The 27,710-nt window shown below is 41.4% G+C and overlaps 1 protein-coding gene across 3 annotated transcripts in view; it reads left to right on the plus strand.

The window, feature by feature from the left end:
* The window catches only part of LOC135496656 (tRNA (cytidine(32)/guanosine(34)-2'-O)-methyltransferase-like), a 187,700-nt gene that overhangs the window by 132,078 nt on the left and 27,912 nt on the right, over positions 1-27,710 (plus strand). For all 3 annotated transcript variants that reach the window (XM_064786094.1, XM_064786093.1, XM_064786095.1), the window contains 2 exons: positions 2,966-3,019; positions 17,089-17,191. In XM_064786094.1, coding sequence (XP_064642164.1) covers positions 2,966-3,019; positions 17,089-17,191 — 157 coding nt within the window. The remainder of the gene's footprint in view (positions 1-2,965; positions 3,020-17,088; positions 17,192-27,710) is intronic.

The raw sequence follows: 27,710 nt of genomic DNA on the forward strand, positions 1-27,710 counted from the left end.
GTTAGCGTTAACAAATCGTAGAAATATCAACAGTGCAACAGTCAGCAGTGCAGATGCCTCACAGTCACACAGGCATCATCCATCAGACCAAAACCTGCTGAGCAAACACCAATCCGAGTCTCAACACGCAGTGTGACCAAAGTGTCTGTAAGCTACATTCACAGGCGAGGCCTACACGTTCTGTACATGTTGTACATCAGCAATACATCATGTACATGACGATGAATGAATGCATAGGGTGTGGATGATCTATGATTTGGCCCACCACAAAAGCCTGAAAAGTAACATAACTGACAATTTCCGGGAAAGTTTGACTATTTCACAACATACCTTGATATCAATCGCATACTTACGCACTAATCAAACTAAAATCGGAGGCGAAATGTTGGTTTTAGATACTTATGAAAAGAAATGCGGGAATCGGAGTAAATCAAATCATACACTGAGCGCCAAAGTAAAAACGCATGCGTGACTCGGTTTCACCAAGCCACCGATAGTTGGCGCTTGCGAAATAGCGTGGGAAAGAGATGGGTGGCGTAGCTCGGCGGGGTTGGCCTAGGCCTACTCAATCGCTAGTAGGCCTAACAGGATGAGAGCTGATTCTCACAATAATTCATTAAAAGCAAAGTTTCATGATGTTAACCAGTATTGATCATATCGTAGTGGATGGTTGACGGGAGGTCGAGCAGTGGCCCACCAGTTGGCCAATAATGTTTTTTAGTGGATGGCATCAGGGGCCCGATGTCGGGCCACCAACTCCTGTTTAGTTCCTCCGATCGCCGCAGGATGTCGCCAATAGGTGATCATGCACGGCCGAATTTAGCCAGAGGGCCACTGGTGGCTAACTAGTGGCTGCCACCGCCACTCTTCGCCTCCCGTTCCCCTCATATGCCACTAGTGGCCCACCGATCCTTGCTGTCTGGACACTCACTCATGACAGGCAGTTTTGGCCAAAAGCAGATGTGCGTATTATGTCTTAGTGTGATAGAGTTTCCTAATTAATATTTAAATTGCCCTGTTCGGCTGTAAGGGGAGGGCATTAGTGTCATTTAGCGTCCGTTGTCGTTGTTGTCCGTCGTATCCTATTTCAAAAACAGTGGCCCATTTCTTAACCACTAGGGATATGGACTAAAACTTTGTATGCATCACCCCCTAGGTCAGATGACCTTTGACAATGAATTTCGGTCCGGTCTGAAAACACAAAAAGTGTGATATCCCACTTATTAGTGATTTGTTTTTGATGAAATTTTTATGGTAGGTACTCCCAGCCGGGATATATCACATATCATAGAGGTTTTCGAGGTATTTTTCAAGGTCATAGAGGTCAAATGGCGTAAATTGGCCGTTTGAGCGTAACTGTGGCACGTTTCGTAACTGTTAGGGCTATGGGCTTGAAGCTTTGTCCACAAGACCCCTAGGTCAGGTTACCTCTGACCCTGAATTTTGGTCTGATCTGTTTCTCGACTTGGACACCAGGGGGCAAAAAGTGAAAACCTATAAAGTGTGATATCTTGCTCATTAGTGATTCGTATTCGATAAAGTTGTTATGGTTGGTACTCCCAGCAAGGATACATTACATTTTATACAGGTTTTTTGATTTGACCTACTTTTCAAGGTCAATTGTCAATTAAGTCGTTATACCGGTGAGCACAATGGCCCCTGGCCTTTTCATTTGTGACCATAGCCATTACAATCGTCCAAAGATTGCGACCGCCAGATAGGGGTTAAAAAGTGGCAATTTCATTAAAAAATTGCGGAAATCCAAGTTGGAGGTTTTTTTGAACTTATCTGTTGATGATGACACATAAAATGCCATTCTGTTGCTTGGGGTTTTATGCATGCCTGTCAGCTTTTCGATTATGTTTTTCAATGTCATTGTGATACCCATAGGCCTTTTGTCAGGTACTTGAAAGGGCATACGCCACCTAGGGTCGGACTGACCCAACTAAGATTTAATTAAAATAACCATTGGCTTCCCCTTCCCGTGCAAACTACAGCAAAACCGTGCAATGCATGCGTAACGATCGCAAGCATCATGTTCAACGTCACGAAAATAAAGCACGCCTTGACCGCCCTTGAATTACATGTTATTTTGTAGAAAATTGACATTGATTGCGTTTTTGCCCATGTATTTGGCAGATTGATCGTGTTTACTTCCCCCACCGCATTTGCATGTGTGCATGACTCTAATGTACGGCTGGGTCATATGGGTGAAGGTCATGTGTAATTAATGAAATGAGACCAAGAACGCCTCATCAAAACTTGCATGTTTATTCTTGTCCCCAGGACAAAACAGGGTGATCTACAGACCAAAATCCTTGCACAGTCCACACCTCGGTTAATCAAAGATGCAGTACTTAATCGTGAAACTTTTGATAAAATTCTATATTATGAAGAAATTATGATAGAATTAAAAACAGGGCGTGACACTGACACAGCAGTGTCCGCTAAGAACGAAGCAGTAACCCGCTGTTGAATCATGAACAATGATTTATTCTGCAGACTTCTGTCGCGTCCTTTGTTACCATGGTGCTTCCATCCAAATTTGTGTTGTGTGGGAACGAGGTTGAATGTCAGTAATAGGTTTCCCCATGGCTGGTGTGACCTGTAGGAAAACTTTGTAAACACGAAAAAGGTGGGCAAAATGTCAATATATTTTTGATTTTCAGCAAACTCTAATTAAATTCAAGGGGTTCAACGTATCAATTTCTTTCTTGCAATGTTTAGAATATGATGCCTGCGATCGGTACGCATGCATTGCGTGGTTTTGCTGTAGTTTGCACGGGAAGGGGAAGCCAATGGTTATTTCAATTAAATCTTAGTTGGGTCGGTCTGACCCTAGGTGGCAATAAAAATATCTGGCAAGATGCCTATTACTTACTTCCATGTTTTGCTCTTTGTTCAAGACAGACCATGTCTTCAGCTTTGTGATGAACTGTATTGCTTAATTGTGTTCCAATTTCAGGCACTGAATATAACAACTCATGTCCTGAAACCCAGTGGCACGCTTGTAGCAAAAGTAAGTTGAATTTCATTCTAGTTCTTTTTGTTGAGTTTTTGGTGAGTCTATACCATGATAAACCATCTGCTCTTCCTTGTCATATTTTGTTGTGAACAATTTTTAAAAAACCTGGTATATGAACTACTATACGAATATAAGCTCTTCTTTTTTTAACATGAATGCAGTAGGCTTTGAAAGAACAGGCAACAATCTATTGTTTATATGTGTGCCTATCAGTTGAAAATGCCTATCCACATTTATATACATACACTCGCAACATGCTATAGCAATGTACATTTACAAATGGGTTAGATTGTCAACATTTCCCCACAGCTTCGTCGGGAGTGTTGTCTTCAAATCACGATTCCTCATTGATGTCGAGATTGTATATACATCCTTCAAAGTCAGGAACTGCTTCTCTTTGAAGGCTCCCTTGCTTCTGGTGGCCAATGTGATCTACAAATTCCAATGTTCGCACTTAACCTATATAGGTAAAACTAAGAGACACCTGATCACCAGAGTTAAGGAACATGGCACATCTGCATCACCATCTGCTATAAGAGAACATCTCAAAACATGTAAACAGTGTCAGAAAAAAATCATTCTGTTGAAAGTTTCACAGAGATTAACTCGGCCAGAAATGACTTTCAATGCTGTATCAAAGAGGCTATTCTCATTAAACGCGCTAAAGCATCCCTCAATACCCAATTGTCACTTCAAGGCATGTCATATTTCCTTATTATCATACCTCATTAGTATGTGAGCCAATCACGTCGCGTCATTCGCCGTCACGTGCCATACTTATCCTTAAACTCGCATCATTGTCGCGTTATTGTCTATGTGGCTGGCCGTCAAGGTGCCGTCTCGACTTAAATTATAATGCGCTGTACTTATTCAAACGGGTATGAGGCATGATAAAATAAAGCCTCTTGAAATGATATTTTTACCGGACAAATAATTTTGATTATTCTATGGGTTGACGTGCAATATTTATACAATTTTTTTCTTAAGTATTTGGATATAATGTCTAATCAGTATGTATGTATGTACGCAGTACAGTAAGTATGTATGTATGTACAACCGCTGGTGTTACTGACGTGAAATTTTGTACATATCGACGTGAATTTTTGTACATGTGCACCAGGTCATTTACTTAATTTCGATCTGATTGGATTCATGGATTGGCCTCCAAGGGGCCAAAACCCGAAACACAAAAAGTGCTATTTCTCCTGAACTAAAGGCTGGATCATTTCTAAATATTTATATATTTATATATTTATATATTTATTTAGGTACAGCTGGTAAGGATACATGACATAATATCCATTTTTTTTTTATTTGACGTCCTTTTCAAGGTCACAGAGGTCAACTTTGAAAATGTCGACAAACATGGCACGTTTTCTTACTATGTGTCCTAGATCATTCTAAATTTGTACAAAGATGCCTCTAGGCAAGTCCTACCAATGAAGTCAGAAACACCCATCATGTCAAAGTTCATTTTTGTCTACCATAACCATTATACCATATGCAGAACTATTGCATGATTGTCTCCCTGACATTCTTCAGGTTGTTGACAAGTGATTACCATGGTCTTGGCCAATTCATTTTAGTTTCACCCTGTTTAATTAGGGTGTTCAGGTTAAAAATAAACCATTACATATACAATTATTATTGCAGGCTATATTTCAAGTATCAGCTATTATAAGCATTATGGCTTTTACAGAATGGAAAAATTCCTGTTCAGTCCAAAGTTATAGGCATTTGAACTTCGCAAGATTGGGAAATTTTGCCCAAGGGCTCCAAAGGGAAAATGCCTTACAGGGTCAAAGGTCAAATGGCATCCAACATGGCTGCCGGGGTGAGAAAATGATCAGTATTTTAGCTGTAGGAATCTTATTTATGAATATTTTTCAGCAAAATTTATAGAACGGAGTCATATTATGATGTCCGTCCTAACAAATCCAAAATGGCCGCCAAAATCCAAGATGGCTACCAATAATCCAAGATGGCCACCAAAACTATGTAACTTGGCAACCTTTTCTGCAGCTCTGACTCCCATTGCAAGCCAAAGGAGTAGTAAAACTTGATAATTACGAATATTCGGGTTTGAATTCAATATGGCGGCATTCCAAGATGGCCGCCAAGGACAAATATTGAAATATGGCTGCTAGTAATAAGGATGTTGGTAGATATCATTTCAGTTTCTTAAACTAAGACACTGGTATGATATGCAGCTTGAGGTCAGTCTATTTTTATCCACTTGATGCAATCGCCATCAGGCGGCCATGTTGAAACCAAGATGGCCACCATATTGAAACCAAGATGGCCGTCAAACTTTGCCAACGCCATTAATATTCGAACCAAGCTTGTAATATATCAAAATGATCGGATGAGAGTAAGGACGCCAGTCGACTGTTTAAAATGTGGCTATTAACAGACACAGAAAGACTAGAAGCGTTATAAATCAAGTTCATACATTATTATTCAGCTCATTCGCAAATTACAGATGAAAGTAACGGATAATACGCCTCAAGTACCATCAAATGTATTCGCTGCTTGACAACCACAATCCCTCATTGTGCTGAATCTGCCTCAATTCTCTTCATCCAGCCAGATCTGAAAATAAAGAATAATACCTCAAAATAAAGAATAATACCTCAAAATAAAGAATAATATCTTAGTCGGTATTGGTACTTTCAATTATATCATTTATGTCAATGAGACATCTCCGCCAAGGCTTTATTGGTTCAGAGTTACAGATGGTGCTATAGTACACACAGCTATAGCCTAACATGGCCTGGTCACTCACAGAACACTGTCACACTGTCACTAGAACCATGCAATGCTGAATGCATGAACCAGGAAATGAAAAGAAAAACATTGATATTTTCACCAAACTACCCAACAAAACATTTAAATATAGAGTATTCGAGTCTCAGGACTGTCGAGAACAACATTAGTCAACTGTCACGAGATAACAAGAATGAAAACATTGTCAAAATATACAATAAACCTACCCAAACTGACTGAAATCAGCTGATTTTCTAATGCTAATTTAATTGGAAAAGTGCCCGGATGTTACAAAAATTGGGCATGCGCCACCATCGGCCAAGTTGGAACTACAAAATAAATTATAAACTCTTGTTTCCGCTGGAGATGTCAAATTATTTTCATCAAAACGGAGGTTTATACTTACAATTACCACTAAATCCGTTTAATTATCATTTCTATGAGATTTCAGAAGGGATAATTAGGTGTTGTTTAGGAGTGTCAAATCTTGGAAATGCCTAAAATCGGTAAATATTGACGGAATTTCATCCGGTTTTGGACGAACAGCAAGAGTTTCAGCAGTAGAGTTCATTTCCGGATAGATAATTTACATAGGTCATATGCCCTTTTGCGGAAAACGCGCCAAAGATTTGACGAGCAAGTGACAGTTGGCCACGCCCCCGTGCCGTCCTCATTAGCATAACGTTATGATGATCGCCACGGCGGCCCAAGTTGTGCGTAATTTCTAATTTCTCCCCAAATACTCGATGAATTTCATTGAAATTTGAGACAATGAAAGATTAGATACCTGTTTACCTTGGATCTTCCTGGTTTCTTCATACATCATCCATGAGACGCCGAAATTAACCGATCTTCAAGAGGTGTGAAAAGTTTTTTTCGTCATTTTCTGTGCGTGACGCGAAAATGCGCTTACGGAACGTCGAAAGTCACGTGACCTGAACACCCTAGTTTAATTTGTGATCCTGAGTTTTTCCCTATCGGCTCTAGTCTAACCACTTTCTTGGGTTAAGAGAGTAACTAAATCGACCTGCCATCGGTGTGTCATCAATGAACTACACGCCTGTTCAAATTTCTACCCGAGTTATGTCCGTTCGACCATATTAATTGCGGCCTTTCGACATAAATGAACACTCTTCTGTCAAGATTTCTGAACTTCAACTCGTCTTACATGATTGAACTCATGTAATGTATAAGAGTAAGGATGATTCTGATGATGAACTGGCATCAACAGGCAACCTGGTATAGAGAGATCCTACACAAAACTATGGTAAAAGAGGCATGTAATCATGGTAAATTGGCTTTACAGTTTTTGTGCCAACTTCTATTTTACTCATTTTAGCATGTTAACTGCTGTTTTCAGCATGTTCAATCACTTGTGCACCTTCTAGGAAAATACGCATTTCTAGCGTAACGCTCAAGAAAAATCTACCATATTGGATAATACCAGAGGTAGTGTAACAATATGCCATATCCGCTTTAAATCCGCACGTGTCTACAGGTAAACAAAAAGTGACGTCACACTGCGCATGCTCACTTGGCACCGCCTCTATAACCTCACACCCACCAGCCCTTCAATCATCCTTCTTTCCTGTAGACACGCTCCTGCTCGGACGTGTCTTGACCTGTAGTCTACAGTGTTTTTAGCTCAGCTTTATTCATATGAGTAAATGGTAGAATGAATGTCCGTCTGTCTGTCTGTCTGTCTGTCTGTCCGTTAAACAGGCACGTTTCAAAACTATGGCGGATAGGCGATAGATTTTCCCTCTGAGGCGTTGAGACCCTTCAGGACTCCTGAATAGACCAAATGTGGGTCCGGCAGGATGAGCGGTTTGGCCACTAGGTGGCACCGAGCGAAATTTTCCAAAAACTTTTCCAGCAGCTGATTTCTCCTAATTCTTTAAGTTGGGGATCATGAATCAAATCTAATCTTATAGAGCAAAGCTTTCTCTTTCATTATCAATAGGCGTGGTTCATGAATTTCTCACCAGGTGGTGTTACTGGCGCAATTTAGTGAGCACCCCCAAGAAGAGCATTTTAAATTTCGCGTGAGTTATCCCACGTGCAATCACACGTGCAGCGAACGTCACATCTCGGAGTCTGCGGAGTTCAGACGTAAGGAGACCATGCTATGGAATAGATTGCGTTCTGTCAATTCAGAGGTAAGTTCTCATTAAATTCACAATTTCATAGGCGATAATATTTGGCTGCTTGTGTTATTGCGTGTTGATAACATTAGGGAAGGCTTGGATTGTTTAATTGGATGTGATTAATTTGAAATAGTTCGTCGACGATCGTTGAAAAACGATCTGCGAAATACAGCTTGATCTGAGAGTCGGTGATCGTCAAACTGAACTGTGTAGTTACATTCCGGCTTTCAGGTAGCCAAAAACTCGGGTCCTGAGCTTCGTGCAGATCTGCAATAAAAATCTAGGGGGTAGGGGGGGAGATGGGTCATAAGTTGACGTATTCTCAGTTCCCAGAAGTGTCAAGTTTTCATAGAAATCGCGAGTGAAATTGACTAGGCCGATCCCGAGTCGGAACGCCTTTCACGGCATGCTTTCACGGGTCTCGATCAATAATTAATGCGACATACCTCGTTGGCATTCCTTATTTGGTCACGCTTACTCATTCTTGAACGGAGACCCTTTTTGTTTTTTTGCTTCTGTAACATGTACGTTTAGGCGTTAGTGCGTATTTTCACATGAATAAATAGGATATGGATGAAATCTGGACTGGACATCATAATTTTTCCAACGATGTATAAAAATGTTATTGCCGAACGGCGGAAGTCCGTTCAGGCATGCATGGAGGTATAAATAAGAAGTCTGAAAATAACTGGCTTGAGTGTCAAGTTACAACCCAGCACGCAAGGTGCTGGGCCTATTAAGGTCACAGCAATGGAAATTGGTTTCTTGTCCCTACAAGAGCACATAAGGCCATACCAATGAATTTTTATTGTTTCTTGTCACAATTAGTTACAATTCATAGTCATTGTTTTCTTGTTACATGTCAACAATGAAAGCATGGTTGGTAGATTGGGGAGAGCCCTATTTATAGAACTGGAGGTGAATGAGGTATTTGTCTTTCAAAGTCCGAAAGTAAGTAAAATATAGGCCGTAAAAATAAATAACATAATTTTTTTCAAGTTCAATACACGTAACATGTGGAATGGGCATTGAAATATTCTGTCTCTTGCAGATATTCTCGTGTTTTTCGCCACCATCCTAGGAGTCTATGCAATCCAATGCAAATGAGGTAAGTGTCATCCGCTCTTTGCATCAGTTAATTTGGGAAATATCCAGTGTAAATCACTGATCAAACGACCAAGGCAGTAAAGTTACTAAAGCTGCTAATCTTTGTGCCCATTTTGATGAGCTAGTTTTCGGCCTGACGAAACTTGCAGACGAAACGATCACGTGACACCTTCATTGAATAGTAAACAGTGATCAAAATGGTGGCAGTCAATCTAAAACGATGTCAAAGTCCGGCTTTAAATCATGGATTACTCAACAAATAACTCTTGTCACATAGCAGAACTAATGTGAATAAACAAGACAATAATAAACATCGTTCTGATATCATCGGGAAAGGTTGCCAATGTACATAAACAGTGTAATTGAGGATCGACTCCGGCGATTTGAAATGTCAACAAACAATAAATGCGATAGCTGATACACACTGAAACATGCACACTGTACATAGCACAATGCTTCAAACGGAGCCGATTCATCACTCTGATCACAATGTATTCTCAATCATATCAATGAACTTCCTTGATCATTCGGCCCTAGCGCCTTATCAGTTGTTGTTGGCCTTGTATTTGATATAAAACTTGGCTAGCTTAGCTATCTATCAAAAGTAAAATGTTATCTCCTCATCATGTTTTGCAGGAATGATCTGCAGCTGCATTTGAACATATTTGGTGACCACATCACAGATGACCAAGAGAGAGGATCGAGCTATGACTTTGCACATCCCATCGACTTCGATGTTCACCAGTGCAATCATCAGAAGAGCCCGTCAATTCTAGTATTCTAATATTTCATTCTGTAATACTTACCTCAAAATTGACTAAATAAAGAAAACCGCATGTGGCAGTTGGTTAAAAAAATCAAGTCTATCTGTTTAAAGCTTTTACTTGCTATCAACATTTCAATGGTGGCATTCTGCTAAGGTTTGTTAACCCTTTTAGTGTCAACCATGTTTTACATTTTCCTACCCCAGAATGTCAAGCATGTTTTTGGGTTTTAGCAGCTTTTAGGTAACTTTTATGAAGCCTTGTAGCTCAGAAGTGTTCACTTCTATCACTTTACAGTAACATTTCATTTTTGGGTAAAAACCATGAAAAAGTGTGAAAAACGCGCAAATTCTGACGATTTCTTTGAAATAATTTTCTAAAATGTACTTTAGTAATTTTTTGTAGCAGATCTCTTCTGATAATTGTTTAGTACACTATCCTGGATGAAGCTAAAGAAATTTCAACATGAATTGGTTATTTTTTGGGGTGAAAATGTGATTTTGAACTATCGTCAGAATTCGGTGTTTCCGCTGGTTTGATTTTCAGAGCGAAATTGCGGGAAATATCACTGTAGAAAGCATATGAGTATTCGGTACCAAACGATCAGATTTGATTGGCTCTTTTGAAAGGTAGATATAAAACACGAACTGGACAATGCTGAAATGATGTACATGCTGTTTTCTAACGTTATATCCCCTGTCGACCTCAGGTCAAGAGTGACACTAACGGGGTAGCTTTTCCATCTCGACCTAAGGTCGAGAGTGACACTAAAAGGGTTAAGAGTTTCACTTGACTTAGGCAATAATAGAGTTGGGTAGAGCATTTTGTTAATGTTACCCTTTTAGTTAGGGAAACTGGTGCCTTCTGCATTAGGTGGACCCCACTTATGCAGCGGTCAATGTAAACCCTGACACCCCCCTGGTCAAGCGTTCGACACTTTATCACCATTTTTGAAATTTCAATGCGCCCAGGGATCGACCCTTTTGCACCCAGGGTGGTGCGGACATGCACCAGAACTTCACCACCCTAGGTTGGTTGCACAGGTCAGGGCTTCGACTGTTCTTCACCATTGAGAAGACAGACGTACGTCAGGATATCACCATATTAATAAAAACAGGAAAAAAAAGAATGTGTCAAAAAGAACAACAATAAAAACAATCATAATGCCCCAACTAATTTTTTGTCCAAGTCACTCTTCGAAAGGAGACAATAATAAAACAACTCGAGTGGGATTTGTTAGTGCGCAGAACACGCGAGTGATGGTCTTCGGCCTGAAAAATCACAGACCATCACAAGTGTGTTCTGCGCACTGACACAAATCACACGAGAGTTCTTTTATGATTATCATATACCAAGATGTTCGCCAAAAAGGCAATTCAGTGCTCAAAATCTGTGAAAAATTGCCTGCTGCCGGCCACCATGACATCACGTCATGAAACATGACGTTGTTCCACTGGTGACACAACTTCGCCGATGCCTGGCGGGCGACGCTTATCAGGAAATTCGTGACGTCATCCAACAGATGAAATCCAGATCAACACATTGTGCGATACAGGGTGTGATACCGAAGCAGATCACACCCCCAGATCCTCCCGCTCAATTTCGGACTTCCCGCTCACTTTAAACGCACTTGTGCGTCTGAGAAAACTTGACTCTCATGGCATCTACCTCAAAGGTCCGGGTGGTCAAACTCACTTGGAATGCATTTGCTGTCGGGCAATTCGTCATTTAAAGGCCAGGTTCACGGATTTTGAGTATATGATAATACCTAGGACAACACTCTGATATTTTGTATAAACTGTTTATTGCCTAAACTTTAATAGAAAAATAGAATCTTTTTGATAACTGGACAAGATTGAACAGAGGTGTGAATACAGCGGAAAAAAACATGCATATTTGAACATACCGACTGCATGTACTATAAAAAACTGGACACAGGAAACAAAAAATTACAAGTGTCTATGAAAATCAATACAACCTTCTCGTCAGACATGTTAGGCATTTTGTGCTCATGGAAATATAATTAAAGAGTTATCCATGCTGATACCTGGTAACTACCCAGAATGATCTAGAGTAAATGCACTGTTCCTTCATGTTAAATACCCAGCTAGAAATTTGCACTAATTAGAAACCTGTGTCTCTGTAGCATCATGAGTTACTGAGACCTTGACAGTCCTATTCAACCTAAAGGCACGCATTTATGTTCTACTGACTGAATGTGACCAAACCACAACTCATACACAAGAATGTCAATCTGAGCAAGTAAAAGGCGTCCCAGGTTTTCCCCAGCCCTCAAGGTTTACCCATATCTCCTGTCCAGGTTGGTCCTGGGTGAGATATATACACAGGACGACATACTCTATCAGCCTCACTAAGGGTACCTGGTAGGAGGACAGGTCACCTTTGACTTTAAATGAACAGAAGTAATACTGGTAGAGAGCATAGCAATATTTTGCATAATTATGTGCATCTCGCAAGAGGCCCGATAAGGTACAAATTGTAAAGCAGGTGGTGCCAAATACACTAATGGCAGCAATTTCACTAAAATGCAATGTTCACACTCAGAGCAGTGGTGAACTGGACTGCAGGGAAGCAATTGCTTCCACTTGCTTTTTAACAGTTAACCTTTACTAGATAGTAACAAATGCAGTAACTGGTAAATTGATTACCAATGAAATGATAACCATAACTCTACTTGAGCATACAAAAAATCATCTACTTTTGCTACTATTCATCAATTAACAGAATTGCACTCGTTTTTGGCTCACCGTAGGGGAGTCTATAGAATACCGCAGTGTCCGTCGGCCGTCGTCGTCTGTCGTCGTCCGTCGTCGTCGTATCCTGTTTCAAAAACAGTGGCACGTTTCTTAACCGCTAAGCCTATGAACTTGTAACTTTGTACACAGGACTCCCTTGGTCAGATGACCTGTGACACTAAATTTCGGTCCGATCTGATTCTTAATTTGGCCACCAGGGGGCCGAATGTAGATATCTAAAAAGTGTGATATCTCGCTTATTAATGACTTGTTTGGAATGAAATTTTTGTGGTAGGTACTCATAGCAAGGATACATCATATATCTTACGGGTTTTTAATTTGACCTACTTTTCAAGGTCACAGAGGTCAAATGGCGTAAATTGGCTGTTTCAGTGTAACTATGGCACGTTTTTCAACCTCCACAGCTATGAACTTGAAACTTAGTACATATAACCCTCTATATCACATAGCCTCTGGTGCTGAATTTCAGTTTGATCTGATCCTCAACTTTGCCACCAGGGGGCCAAAAGTGGAAATCTAAAAAGTGTGATATCTCGCTTATAAGTCACTTGTTTTCGATAACATTTTTATGGTAGGTACTCTTAGGAAGAATACATCACATATCTTACGGGTTTTCAATTTGACTACTTTTCAAGGTCACAGAGGTCATATGGCGTAAATTGGCCGTTAGCGTGTAAACTTACTAAACTATGGCACGTTTCTTAACCACTAAAGCTATGAACTTGAAACTTGGTACATATAACCCCCTATATCACATAGCCTCTGGTGCTGAATTTTAGTTTGATCTGATTCTCAACTTTGCCAGCAGGGGGCAAAAAGTGGATATCTAAAAAGTGTGATATCTCGCTTATAAGTCACTTTTTTTTTCGATAACATTTTTATGGTAGGTACTCTTAGGAAGAATACATCACATGTCTTACGGGTTTTTAATTTGACCTACTTTTCAAGGTCACAGAGGTCATATGGCGTAAATTGGCCGTTAGAGTGTAAACTATGGCACGTTTCTTAACCAGTAAAGCTTAAACTTGAAACTTGGTGCATATAACCCCCTACATCAGATAACCTTTGATGCCGAATTTTGACCTGATCTGATTCTTTATTCGGCCACCAGGGGGCCATAATGGAAAAAGGAAGAAGTGCAATATCTTGCTTATTTGAGTGAATTGTTTTCGATAAAATTTTTATGGCAGGAACTTTTAGCAAGGATACACCACATGTCCTACGATTTTTGGATTTGACCTCCTTTTCTAGGTCACAGAGGTCAAATGGCGTAAATTGGCCATTAGAGTGTAACTATGGCACGTTTCTTAACTGCTGAAGCTATGAACTTGAAAGTTGGTACATGTAACCCCCTACATCAGATAATCTCTGACACCGAATGTTGGCCTGATCTGATTCTTGATTTGGCCACCAGGGGGTCAAAACTGAAAAAGTAGGACGTGCAATATCTCGCTTATTGATGACTTTTTTTCGATGAATTTTTTATTGCAGGGACTCTTAGCAATCACAATTACTAAAAGATGTATACGGTGAGCACAATGGCCCCTGGCCGCTTCATTCCTATTGCACAATCACAATCAAAACAATACTAGAACTTCAGTGATTTCTTAAAATATTTGTAACAAATTCAGTAGGCTATACGTGCATAAAACACATCAATTTGACAAAATAAAACTGTTTCCGACTGACTGACTTACCGCAAAAAGGTACACAATCTTTGTCAATTTGTGTCTACTTTATAGCCCATGGTCTTTCAATACTGGGTCAAAACTAGCCAGTTTCATTGACTAGATGCATGGCAGCATCTACCCTGGACCTACCCAATATCACAATACTTGTACATCAAGACTGCACCTTGCATCTGATGGTGATACGCCGTCGTTGGCCGGGCAAGATTCCTGATCGCCAGACGTTCGCCACCAAGGAAAAAGCCATGCGCCACCCATTCGACAAAGCTAATTCTCCTGATGTCCAGGCTGTCTACGATTTTTCACCGACATCTTTTCAGCTTATCGCCATGACATCGTCGTTTGAAAAAATCCTTCACTCAGACATCGACGTCGATGTAGCATCGATCCCTGACCGGGGGGGGGGGTGTCAGGGTTTACATTGACCGCTGCATTACTCATCTGTCAGACCGGCCTCACACGTCGGCAGTAGAGTTTAAGGTCCAGTCTGTGAGATTTATCCATTTCTACCCAGCCAAAAGCGGGTGATTGGGCTAGTCTCTCCATGTGATTCAATTCGCATGGATTCTTGTGTCGCGGTGCTCAAAGGCTCCCTCCACAGCGCAGACTACATCCGGTGGCACTAAAGTATGGAAGAAAGACAGAAGACGACCAATTTGCGAAAAAGATTATCATCATCATCATCATGGTAACAGCTGAGGATGATTCATGTTGCTGTGTGTAGAATTGATGGTCCAATATAGGTTAGGTTATCTGTTTGCGCACACATTGCAAGGGTAGAGCTTGCTTGAAGTAGATTGCGCCAGTCTACCGTAATTCACTGTTACACATCCAGAAGCTAATATCCTTAGGCTTTGAGTCTTTAGTTTAGTAGAGTTTGACGAGTAATGTAATATATAATGTAATATTAACCGATCTCGATGGCCTAGTGGTTAAGGTGCCCGCCTCGTGAACAGAAGGTCGAAGGTTCGAGGCCCGCTGGTAACCTCTTTCCGATGCGGCCGGTTGGTTAGCCGCCAGCTAGTTAAATATAGGGTACAAACTGCCTTCTCGCCAGGCGCCTGGCATTAGAGATAGAAGTTTGGAAGTGAAGAGTGTCTCATAAGCCAAAAAGCTGGCTGGCCCTTTCATTAGGGGTGACACTATAATAAACAAACTTTACTTTACTATATACGAACAACGCAGCAACAACTCAGCTGAGGGCCTCTTGTCTTGATACCAAGCCGTGGGAGTAACTGTTTCACCAGCTCACTCATGAAGTTTGAGCCTTGGTCATGTTCGCAAGGTATGGCATGCCTGATGAGTTGTTGAGTCTCAACCAGCCCATCTGCGACAGAGGAGGCTGTAGTATCCTTCAGGGGAAGCGCATCTCGAAATCGCGTAGCATAGTCAACTAGGGTTAGCAAATACTTATTACCATGAGAAGAGCGTTGAACCGGCCCAATGTCGGTTGCCACTTTATAAAAGGTTTCCCAATGACAGGAATGCTGATCAAGGGGGCCTTTTTAGAAGCTAACTTCCTGGCACACTTCTGACAATTGGGACAGGTTCTGCAGTATTTTTCCACATCCTGGTGTAGCCCAGGCCAGTAATAATGCTCGACCAGTCTATCTTTGGTTTTAGTCACACCCAAATGACCTGCTAATGGAATACTATGAGCCAGGTCCAGCAAATATAATTTATAATCATAGGGAACCAGCAACTGGTCAATGTATGGTTGGCGGTTTGCAATAAAGGAGTGCCGATATGCCAAGCCATCCTTCCAGAAGTATCCAATGGAGTCCTTAGCAAAGGACTTCTCGCATTTTTGCAAAACTTTCTGAATTTTCACATCTGCCTTTTGGCGCTTGGCTAGCTCCATTGGCCCTAACTTCCACATATCTGATTGAGGCAAGTCTGCGGGGACCTTACTCCCAGCCTCCGCTTCCTGTGCCTCACTCACAAACTCTGCGCTCAATATATCACCAGGGCCGGGAACATTCCCCGACGAGTCTGAAATCAGAGATGAGTCTAAGGAGTATGTTACTACATTACCCTGTGCGAGTTAGTTGAGTTAAAATACAGTTGCCTCAAGTTACCTACTCATCGTGTGTTGTGTTGTGTGGAGAGGATTCTGCCACTACTGGCGATGCATATATTTCCCTGAAATTTTATTATATTAGCTAATTTTAGACCCAAATTGAACACTCTTCTTCCGCCAGTAAGCGAGATAGCCTTTTGCTTCACCGCTAGGGCTTTGAACTTGAAACTTTGTACACAGGACTCCCCAGGTCAGGTGACCTCTGACAATGAATTTCGGTCTGAACTGATTCTCGACTTGGCCACCAGGGCGGCCAGAAGTGGAAACCTAAAACAAATGATATCTCTGTTATGAGTGACTTGTTTGACGAAGCAGCCTTCCCTACATTCCTCTCAATGCTTTTACGAGTTATGAATGGTATTTGAACTGTTGTTCGAGAACAAAGTATGGGACCTAATGCCTCTTTCTAATGTTTATGACGAGTAACTTACTCAGTGAATTTGAGAGTGAATTTCTTAGCCAAACTTTGGATAAAATTCTGGGCTTAAATTATGATTATATCCTATAATATCATAATGTTGCAAACTGAATGGCGGGAGCTTTGAATTTCATGTAGGCTAATAACCTTGAATGATGGTCATTAGGTAATGAAAATGACAAATATTGAGATTCTAGCATAATTTTCCATGGTTAGTTTGAGAACAAAGTTGCCCCAAATTTGGTTATCCTGGCTAGTAGTACTCTCTATTCTGCCAATTAGGCCACCAGCTTATACTTGTGTTCTTTGTCTTCAGATATTCAGAGGAAAAGATGCGACGCTCTTGTATTCCCAATTGAAGGTTTTTTTCCCCTTTGTTACAATTGCTAAACCAAGGAGCAGTCGCAATTCAAGTATCGGTAAGTGTATAATTTTCCATTTCTTTGACTCGGATATCAAGGATAGTTCCAGCTTCTTGCTGGCATTGTACTGCTTTATCTAACATCGGGTGGTACCTAGAAATGTTAAATCTGTTAACCCTTTCATATCTGCTCTTGAACCTTCCTTGTCAGCTCCCCCATCATGTAAAAATGTCTGTAGAACGGTAGCCAGTCCATCATTTTCTATGTATGTAATTGTTTGAAATGTTTTATGATCAGTTCCCCCCCCCCCCCCGAGAAAAGAACCCCTTTAGTGTGATAAAATAATGTGTTAGAAAAAATAGTGATTAAGTGCCAGCATGGAAAAATCAAACCAAACGAGAAAGCTGCAATATTTCAAAGACGAAGAGGGCCAGAAAGCCTCTAGAGAAGAGAAAAAAGGTAACTCCCATTTCAACACATTTTTCAGCCCGTATGATGCTTTTTACCCCTCGGCCATGCTGGTTGTGGGGTGTTGTCGTATTCTTTATATTCACCTTTTCAAATTTTTCCATAATTTTTTCTGTTAGTGTTTTTTGTGCATGGCTTATTACTGCACTCAATTTCAGCATAAAGAAACAAACACTGTGGAACCCAGTTTTATAGAGAATATTGTTGACCAACTCGGCAACATGGTTGATAAGATAATTGACGCAACGGATGAAGAATTGATAGCACTTTGATTTTGTGAAAATGCAATGACGGAAGTTCGGGGGTTAAAAAAGGCAGGAGTTGATTTTGCAGATGGTGAACATGGTGAAGGATAGGCAGATTGAGGACCTAGAAGAAGAGAAAGAGAGATTGAATGAGAAATCGCTTAACACATCTTCTGATGATTTCATTGAGAAAACTAACCTCAAAAAGAAAATAGTTGAATTAGAAGACGAATAATATGAGAAATAGACAAAGATCTGGAAGATAAGTAATGTTAGAGAAAAACAAACTCAAAAAATGAAACGTTTAATCATTGATGTTCTGAAACAACCAGACTCAAAGATCCCTCTGAAAGATAGATTAGGATTACTGTGGAAATTGGATGGTTTAACGACAGGAGCAATTGTAACTGCGGTAAAAATGTTTTTCACAAACTTAGGTCTTTCTATTTGTATTTCCGCGAAACCTCCTGGCCTAAAACCTCCAGGTCCAACTCCACCAGAGCCTTTCCAACCAAGTGGGCACCATCAAATTTGCTGCAAGTGAATTCCAGGTTTCTAATGTTAATATCAAGTACACCTTGGTATTTAGGACACCCTGATTCATGTTGCCTGGATATCAAGTTCAACTTGATATGTAGAACACAATGCTCCATGGTAGCTCATTGTCACGGCCACCTAGATATCCTAGAATCGGTCTTAAGACATCGCTGCATAAATTTCGATTAGTGACACCTACTCCACCACATTGAAGTCACATGTTAGTTATACATGTATTTGGCATTTGCGACAGACCTGTGAATTGGGCCGTAAAAAATGAGTTTTTACGAAGGGCAGATCGATTTCTTGGGGTATTCAAAAGCATGTCAACTTGGTTTTCATAGAGAAGAGGTATACAGGGTGTTCCGTAAGAGACTGAACCAGTTAATCGGGATGTAGTTGAGGGGAAAGGCAATAGCAAGTGCCTCAGTGTCTGACAAAAGATGCCTCATGCAAACCCTTTGACCACCAAAATCCGGCAGCTACGTCCCTGACTGTACAAAATCATGATTTCCGGATTAAAGCAAGTTTTTCCTATCACTGCATGAGTAGAGTTGCACTTTGTTTTACCAAAACCGGTTTACGTAAACGAAAGGGCAATGGCAGCCAGCGACATTGAATCTACAATCAGTCTGCCTGATAAAAACATCTTTAATTCTACATGGAAAGGACAAGGAAACAGTCCAACTTCATTGGTGAAGTCATCAGAATTGGGAGACTGAACTCTTACAGTTCAGACATGTCAAAAACATCGTAAAACTGTATGTCATCGACGTCTGCACCCTCTCCAATTGGTGCTGGTCCACCTTCAATCTGTTGCGTCGCAGCACTTTCTCGAAGCAATGGTGAATAACCTGCTCACTGACCCCATTCCATGCCAACGAAATGATCTGTATGATCTGGTGCAAAGATATCTTCTCACACTGCCCATTGTCATTCGTATTTGCATCTTTCCACGTCTTCCATTCCTCTCGTGCGTGGCATTTGAAACTCTTCATAACTGCGACGTCTAGAGGCTGGGCTAGGCTTGTACAGCCGGATGGTACATAATCTAACATGCCTCCTCGTTCTGTCACTCGGTTACAGAAAGGCTCTGTCCTATGGACTCGAAACATGTCAAGAATCAAGAGGAACTGCTCGCATTATTGTTCTTCAAGGTATGGGTCCAGAACATCATCGGTCCGATTGTGGATGGTTTCCTCCCTAACCCATCCTGTGGCTGATGAAGAGACGCAAACGTTGTCAGGCAGGTCGTCGTCCTCTAAAGCATCCAAATGACGGACGAATCCCCGTCTAGGAGAGGTGATAAAGGCCGTGGCCTCCCGCCATCTGCGAAGATGCATAATGTTACGGTGCAGCCCAGCTTGGTATTCGATCGTGATGTCCTTACGTCTACGACTTGGGCGCCCTTTCCGGCGTACGTATACATTGTTCCCATATCGAAGAGAACAAAAGTCTGATCAACGTTTATGACAATTCGCATCTCGAGCCCAAGTCATTCAATGGAATCGTTAACATTATTTCGAAAGCGTTCACAACGGTCAGCCGCATCAAACGGTAACTGGCTACTGTTTTTATTGTCATTTCTGAACGAAATGCTATTCCTCTTTTTGAAGCCATCGGCCCATCCACAAGATTCTCGGAAAAAATGTCCTCACTCTCCGCCTCGTCTAGTTCTTGCCACCATGCTTTGAACAGTTTGAGTCCCTTTTGCCTGAGGGTTTTTCACAGAGACAGGAATGCTTCTACCATGGACACCATCGTACCATTCAAACAGTTCATTCTCTACTATCATACACTGACGTTCTTTGCTTTGCACTTCCGGGAGCTTGGTTTGTGGCCGTACTCAAGCTTCTGTTCCAGATCGAATCGGTTCCAATAGCATATTGTCCCATACAGAATTTTGTAGTTAGCTGCAAACTGTTTGAGGGTGCGAACAGTTCCAGCCAAAAGTGCAGCCTCCAAGTCGTCTTGGTACTTGAGTTTCTCTTCAACGGAGTCACTCCTGCATCTTTTCGGCAATGCGGTGTCCATACCGTCGGCTTGGTCGGCGTGCAAAAGTGATGAAATGTAAAAGCAAGGGAGTGTTTCGCTGAAACAACGTGAAATGGTTGAAACTTGGTTGAATTTACCGCCATTGGTTCGCGCCCTTTGATCAATTTTATTCGCACCATTTATTACATCATTTCGCGCCATTTGTCACAAGACCTTGATTCTATTGGCCAAGCTATTATGATCACGGGAATTGCTCACTAAGCTAGAAGGTTTCAACAAGTTCAGTCAAATTTGATGATGTTTGGTGTTCGTGATTCTTTTATCGTTTTGAATTAAGTGTCATTGCATGGATAGACCATGCAAAAAGTGATAACCTGGTGGTTCACCGATTTCAATGAAATTTGGTGGACAGGTACACTTGACCAACTTATGAAAGAATGTAGGATATGAGAAAAAACTATTTGTTATTTATCGAGTAAACTAACAATTTGTAAATTTCGGGGTCGACGAGGTTATCTTCAAAGGATTTTCAATCGGTTATTACAATTGGTTCTCAACAAAAAACGACAAATGCTGCAATATTGCCCCTTTAAAACAAGCTTTCCCATCATATGGCCTGCTTAATTCCAGAAAACCAATAATATATATCCTGAAATTCGAGAGATAGGGGCCGAAGTATAGCCCTTCCACCCTCAACAGGGCCTTTGTGTCGGCAACTTCAAAGGCGAAAATCTCAATTGCCACTGGGATTTGGGTAATAAAACTTTGTGGATGTATGGCCACTTACACCATCTTTCATAATCAGCAATCAAAACTTCGTGCGCTAGTGTAGTCTTTGAATAACAGTCGTCGATAACCATCATGATTTAAATGATTTTTCACGTCTGGACTGCTTTTCCCTATTACACCGGTTACACCTAAAACATGGAATGCAGTCTTCAATATGTTGAATACTTAGCAGGAGGGCTCTGAACACCTATTGAAACATCTTTTCTAAGCCATGCATCCCTGAGAGGCCAATTTGCATGGTTGTAGGGGGAGTTGCTTGTACTTGGCTCCTTGCACAAGTCCATTCCAGGCTGTTCATGACATTAAAATACAAATAGCAAGGCAATGTTCATCTGAGAACCTCTTCTATTGGGTTGTTGGGACGGCTTAGAGAATGAGTTACAGTAGGCCCCTACCATCAACAGGCCTTTGCACATGTACTCTCAACCATCATGTGAATATAACCGCATATTCCTCTCATTATGCCGCCATGTTCTCCAGGAGGATACCGCTAGAATTAAGGAAGAAATGAACAACAAGGTCAATAGTAGAGAGAAGCAGTCATGTGTTTCTCAGATTTTTATTATATGTAGAACGAAGAGTAATATTCAGACTATTATGATCATTACACAGTGAACCCCGATGATTGGTTATCCTAGTCAAGGCAAATGCACACTTAGTAATAGACCACTCAACTTTAGTGCTGTAATATGCCATTGAGTTTTGATTCAAAGCACATACTGAACAACAAAACGGACATACTAGTCCTTAGTAATACAAAACCTCATAGGCCTCTATTTTAAAACGGGGAGACATACTAGTCACACTAAGTCCTGTAATACATGTACATTATGTATCATTACATTACAAATCAACCTGTTCAATCACCTGAGCTCGCAGTCTTGATCTTGTCATCATGCTGTCAGCAAGTTGATGCTGGGTATCGGAATGGCTGTCAACTCTATCTCTGCTCAAATGACCACATTTCTGTTGGCAAGCAAGCCGGGAGAAATAGCTTGAGACCTGCTGTGTTGTTAACCGCTCATCTTGTGGAAAGCGGCCCTTTATCTTCTTGGCTGAAAGTAAACAGCAGAGAGAATATCATACACTGGTATGCTATAATGTCGTCTTATGAAAAACAATGACTGGGTAGGCTAGGACTAGGAGTAGCCTTACGGTAGGCCTACCTGCTGTTGTTGATGCCGCACTTTTTCCGCCTCCACCGCCTCCTTGTGGCCTGAATCGCAGTCTTTACAAATTGCTGCAATGTAAAAGATCAAGATGTCAAGAACTACCCTAGGCTAGACTGATGCGATACATAGAACTGGAAAGGCCTCCGAGACCTAGGCCTACATGTATGTAGTATCAGTCACGCTAAGTTTGATTGTTGAAATGAAACAATCAGAGATGGGAGCCAACCTACCTGATCCAATTGGCAGCAAAACATTCCAAATCTGGTTTATCTCCTTCGAGACTAGCGCTGGAATGGCACGGTCTTTACGTGGCACGCGTTTCGAAGATACCGAATGGAGGGGGTGCTGGCATTTACGGGATGGCTTCCAGTCAAGGCCCAGTTTATATCGGTGGGTAGGCCAGATTGTCAAGTCCTGGTCGACATCACCAAACAAACCTGCACGCAGGGCGATCAGCTCCCATTCGGACTTTGGGCCAATGCTACCTTGCACATGTCTGAGAAGGGGAACTTTCAATCCGAGAAGATGTCTGTGTATATCCTTCTTACACTTCTTCAGAACAACACAACTAGCCTCGCCTGGATACTTCCGTATCAAGCCACATCTCAATGCAGGGAAGATGCCTGAAAACCCGCAGTTAATGGGCTTTGGGCCCCATTTTTCAGTCATTTCTAACAGAACTGTCAAAACTCTTCATTCATGCATGCACTTTTTTTCTTTCTTTTGCATTTACAAGTAAACTTGTAAAGACCAGTTCCGGAGCTGCCGTACAGGTCTGGTTGAACTATAAAAAACGAGTATAGGGCCTACCCTAAGTAGAAGGGTTGTTGAGGGTGGGTAGGGGGTATCTGGGGGCAAACATATGTCTTTTGATGACTTTAACTGAGGGAATGACGGCTCTTGCTCGTATCACAGGGGTTTATGCCCATTCCCTGTGTAACTGAAAAACCACTAAAAACCAAGGGTGTTCATGACCCTCAGTAAAAGAAAGGAAAGTACCGCACAAAGTTTTGATTGTTCTAATTGAAAGATTAAAACTTCATGTCACTTATGATAAAAGATTATTTTCCCAAACCCTGTGGCAGTTGAGAAAACCCAAAATATGTTCAACTAATTTTTTGGGCCCTAAGGGACAGGGCAACTTTAAGGGCCATGATACCCTTAATCCCAAAATAACATGAAGCCCATTTTTTTTCAGAATCAGGCAAATGACCTATACTTCAAAACCCCTGAAAACAATATGTGGTAAATTAGCTGGGGCAGGTGCAAAAAATTGAGAAATGTGGTAGATTTTTGGTTAAAAAATCTCACTTTTTTAAAGGGGAAATGAACAAAACAGAATTTGACCCCTAAAACCGGACCCCAGTGTGTTTTTTTGCCGAAAGGCTTTACCTGCCCACACCCTACCCTAAGACCAAACTTTGGGGCAAATATGAGCCAGATCCGTGATCCAGTGGGTTATCACCTCCTTTTGGTTTTTGCATGGTCCACTCATCCAATGACACTTAATTACAGATGTCAACGTAAGTGTTTATCTATATACTTCGCCTTTGCAAGAATTATGATGTTATTTCGTTTATTCCATTAATAAGTAAAGAGCAATCTCTAGTGAACTCACACAACTGTTTGACATGGGGGAGCCCCCCAAACCCCCGTCCTTCTGACATATATAGCCAGTACATTGGGGGATGAGTCCCCCAAACCCCCTCCCCCGTTCTCTGAAAGTGACAGGTTTTAGTCAGTACATTGGGGGGAAGGCCCCCCCCAACCCCCCCCATTGGACTCTAAAAATAGAATTCCTTGGAGACGCTGAACAATAAGGCCCCATAAAGAAATAGTCCCCGCCCCGGTAGCTGTCTCATATCTGCTGAAAGAAGCAGCTCTTTGTGGTGAAATAATAATTGAATGCATGTCATGACACCCAGGAGCTTTTTCTCATTTCTGAAACAGTTGCATGTTTGGAATGAATTTTCACATCAGTCCGTCAAATCTCTATGCAATGAAAATTGAAATGTCACAACTGTCTCCACCGACGTTGTCCTGTATGTCCTAGCAGACGATTTTTAAATAAATGATGTGATTGATATACTTGTAGATTGGAATGAATTATTTCTTCAATGATATGAAAGTTGAAAACCCTCTGACATGTCTGAGTACAAAAATGCAGAGGCAAGACACATCATGCATGTCATGACACCCTGGAGCTTTTTAGCTCACCTCATAGCAGAGGTGAGCTTATCCCATACCGTGGCGTCCGTCGTCCGTCGTCGTCGTCGTCGTCCGTCGTCCGTTAGCAGGGCACGTTTCGTAACTGTTAGAGCTATTGAGTTGAAACTTGGTACACATGTACCCTTATGTAATGACACCTTGGAGACCAAGTTTCGGTCCGATTCGTTTCATGGTTTGGCCACCAGGGGGCCAAACGTTAAAAGTGAAAATATGCAATATCTCCCTTAATATTAGTCGGGAAATTTTGAAAAAAATATGGTAGGTACTTCTAGCAAAGGTGCATCATATATCCTCCGCGTTTTTGATTTGACGTCCTTTTCAAGGTCACAGAGGTCAAATGGTGTGAATTGGCCGTTAGGATGTAACGATGGCACGTTTCTAAACTGCAATGACTATTGATACCAAATTTGGTACACATTTACCCCTTAGTCAGGTGATCTCAGGGACCGAAGTTTGGTCCAATATGATTCACCACTTGACCACCAGGGGGCAAAATCCAAAAACCTTAAAAATGTAATTATTCCTTAACTTCTTGCCCGATTGCCACCAATTTGATATCATGGGTACATCTTACCACCATACAGTATATGTCACACAGGTTTTTAACTTGACCTTCTTGTCAAGGTCACAGAGGTCAAATGGCGTAAATTGGCCGTCAGGCCGTAATTATGGCACGTTTCTTAACTGCAATGACTATTGATCACAAATTAAGTACACATGTACCCCTTGGTCAGGTGATCTCAGTTACTGAAGTTTGGTGCGATCTGATTTGCTGTTTGGCCTCCAGGGAGGGGGCCAAATCCTAAATTCTTCAAAATGCCATTATTCCTAGTAATGACTTGCCCGATTGGCACCAATTCTATATCATAGGTACATCTAATTCTAACAACCATTCAATGTGTCACCCGGGTCTTCTTTGATTTGACCTACTTTTCAAGGTCACAGAGGTCGAATGTACTGTAAATTTTCCATTTTGGGGAAATTGTAATTGCTTGGACCTACATCAAACCTAACACTACATGACACAATACCATGCTCTTTATCCATCTTTCCTCCACATGAGGTGAGCACAATGGCCCTGGCCATTTCATTCTCATTTCTGAAACAGTTGCATGGTTGGAATGAATTTCCAAATCAGTCCGTCAAATCTCTATCCAAATGGAACTTTAAGACCACTCTATATTTGTGCAGTAGTGTTAAAACTGACTTTTTGAAGTAAAGTACGTAAATCGAGAAGAAGAGGACGTTTACTTCGTCTGCAATGAAATGTCACAACTGTCTCCGCCGACGTTGTTGTCCTGTATGTTCCAGCAGACGATTTTTAGATACATGATGTCCCACACCCGCACTTCAGGACAGTGGCGCCGGTGTGAATAAATCTACTTGCGTGAATGGTCAATGGCTCATGACGTCATGAAATAATTGCGTCACGAGGAATCATGGTAACTGTGGTTGCGGTGCGTCGTGAAAGCAGGATCGGCAAGCGCGGCCCGTATGGAATGCGACAAACTGTACCGGAACCAGAATTGTCATGGGTCTGCACAAATTTTTTCAGATTCGATGGACATGATGGATATATGAATTTTGTTTACACTTTATACATACGTAACCATTACACTCACTACGTTGTGTGAGTTATCATTTATATTGTGAGAAAATAACCACGTCCTATAAGTGGACAATTTTGCAAGTGGCCAAAAAATAGTTTGATTAAATCTCTGCTCATTAGTTTGGCGTTAATGTTAATTGGCAAACCTTTGTAACATTTAGTGCAATTTATTGTGATATTATTTGTCTTGTTGGTGCTAAATGTCTTGTATTTATTATAGGTTTCAAATAAAACCACTATTTGGAAGGACATCTTCACTTAAATTATGTGCCCAACCCTGGCCGGCACAACACCTTTTGAAACGTGTCTGAAACACGTCTGATGCAAATCAGCCACGCCCAAAGTGTTCAGCGAACACCAGCACGCATGAACGCCGTCAAGGTCGCCTAATCTTCATATTCGGTCGCCGATTGTATAAGACGCTGTGGAACGAAAAAGGAGCAAGTCAATCGAAACGTCTCTCGACTCAACTTTGCGAATAACGTAAACAAACACGGGCAGTTGATCGGGCAGCAGGATTACGGTACGAACGTTTCAGTTTTTCATTGTTCAAATTCGTTAGATTGTGAATGCAATATGGCGGACATCGAAAAGGCAAAGAAGACCCACACGGTGGCGAAAGCAATATTGACCCGCATTTCCAATTCTGTGAAACTGCTCCTTGAGGGAAAACGCCCTATTGTTGAAGTCATCGAAGCTGAGTGCAAGTTCAAAGTGGCCTTAGAAAACGTGATCAAGTCCCACGATGAGTATCTCATGCTTCTTGATTTGGACAAAATTGATAGTGAAGCCGGTTGGATTGAATATATATCAGAGGGTTCTGATAAGCTAACAATGTGCATTAATGATTACAAATCAGCCAGTGACAGTTCAACTGTGACGTCACCGGGTTCAAGTGCTAAAAGCTCAGCCTCAAGTTCTTCTAAAAAGCTTAACCTCAGAAAGGAAAAAGCTCCATTGCCAAAGTTCAATGGGAACGCTATTGAGTTCTTTGATTTCAAGCGGGACTTTAAATTCTTGGTTGATGGGCGATACACTCCAGAAGAGACATTGTATATTTTGAAAACCTGTCTTGGACAGAAGCCTGTGGATTGGATTCAAGGTGAACGAGACAATGAGTCGGCTTGGGCAGCATTGGATGATAAGTATGGCAATCCACGCTTGGCTTCTGACGTGTTGATAGGAACATTGAATCGGTTCAAATTTGTTGCGGGGAATGATCTTGGACAGTTCGTTGAATTGCACCATTTGATAAAGAAGGTATACAATGCGTTAAGTGAACTGAAACGTCCTGAAGATATTGACAACTCAACCACGATCGGCCTGATTGAGAAGAAGTTACATCACGCTGACAGACTGAAATGGGCAGCACATCAACAGACCAAGGGTATCCAACCTGACGTGGGTACGCTACTTGGATGGATGAGGGGCGAGATATGGATCCGCCAGGTGGCAGGTGCAGACATTCGTAGTGGGAAACCAACTCGGGCAAAACATTCCGTGAAGTGACCAGTGCAGCTAATGATCATGTT

Source organism: Lineus longissimus, chromosome 12, assembly GCF_910592395.1.
Source record: "Lineus longissimus chromosome 12, tnLinLong1.2, whole genome shotgun sequence".
NCBI lineage: Eukaryota > Metazoa > Nemertea > Pilidiophora > Heteronemertea > Lineidae > Lineus > Lineus longissimus.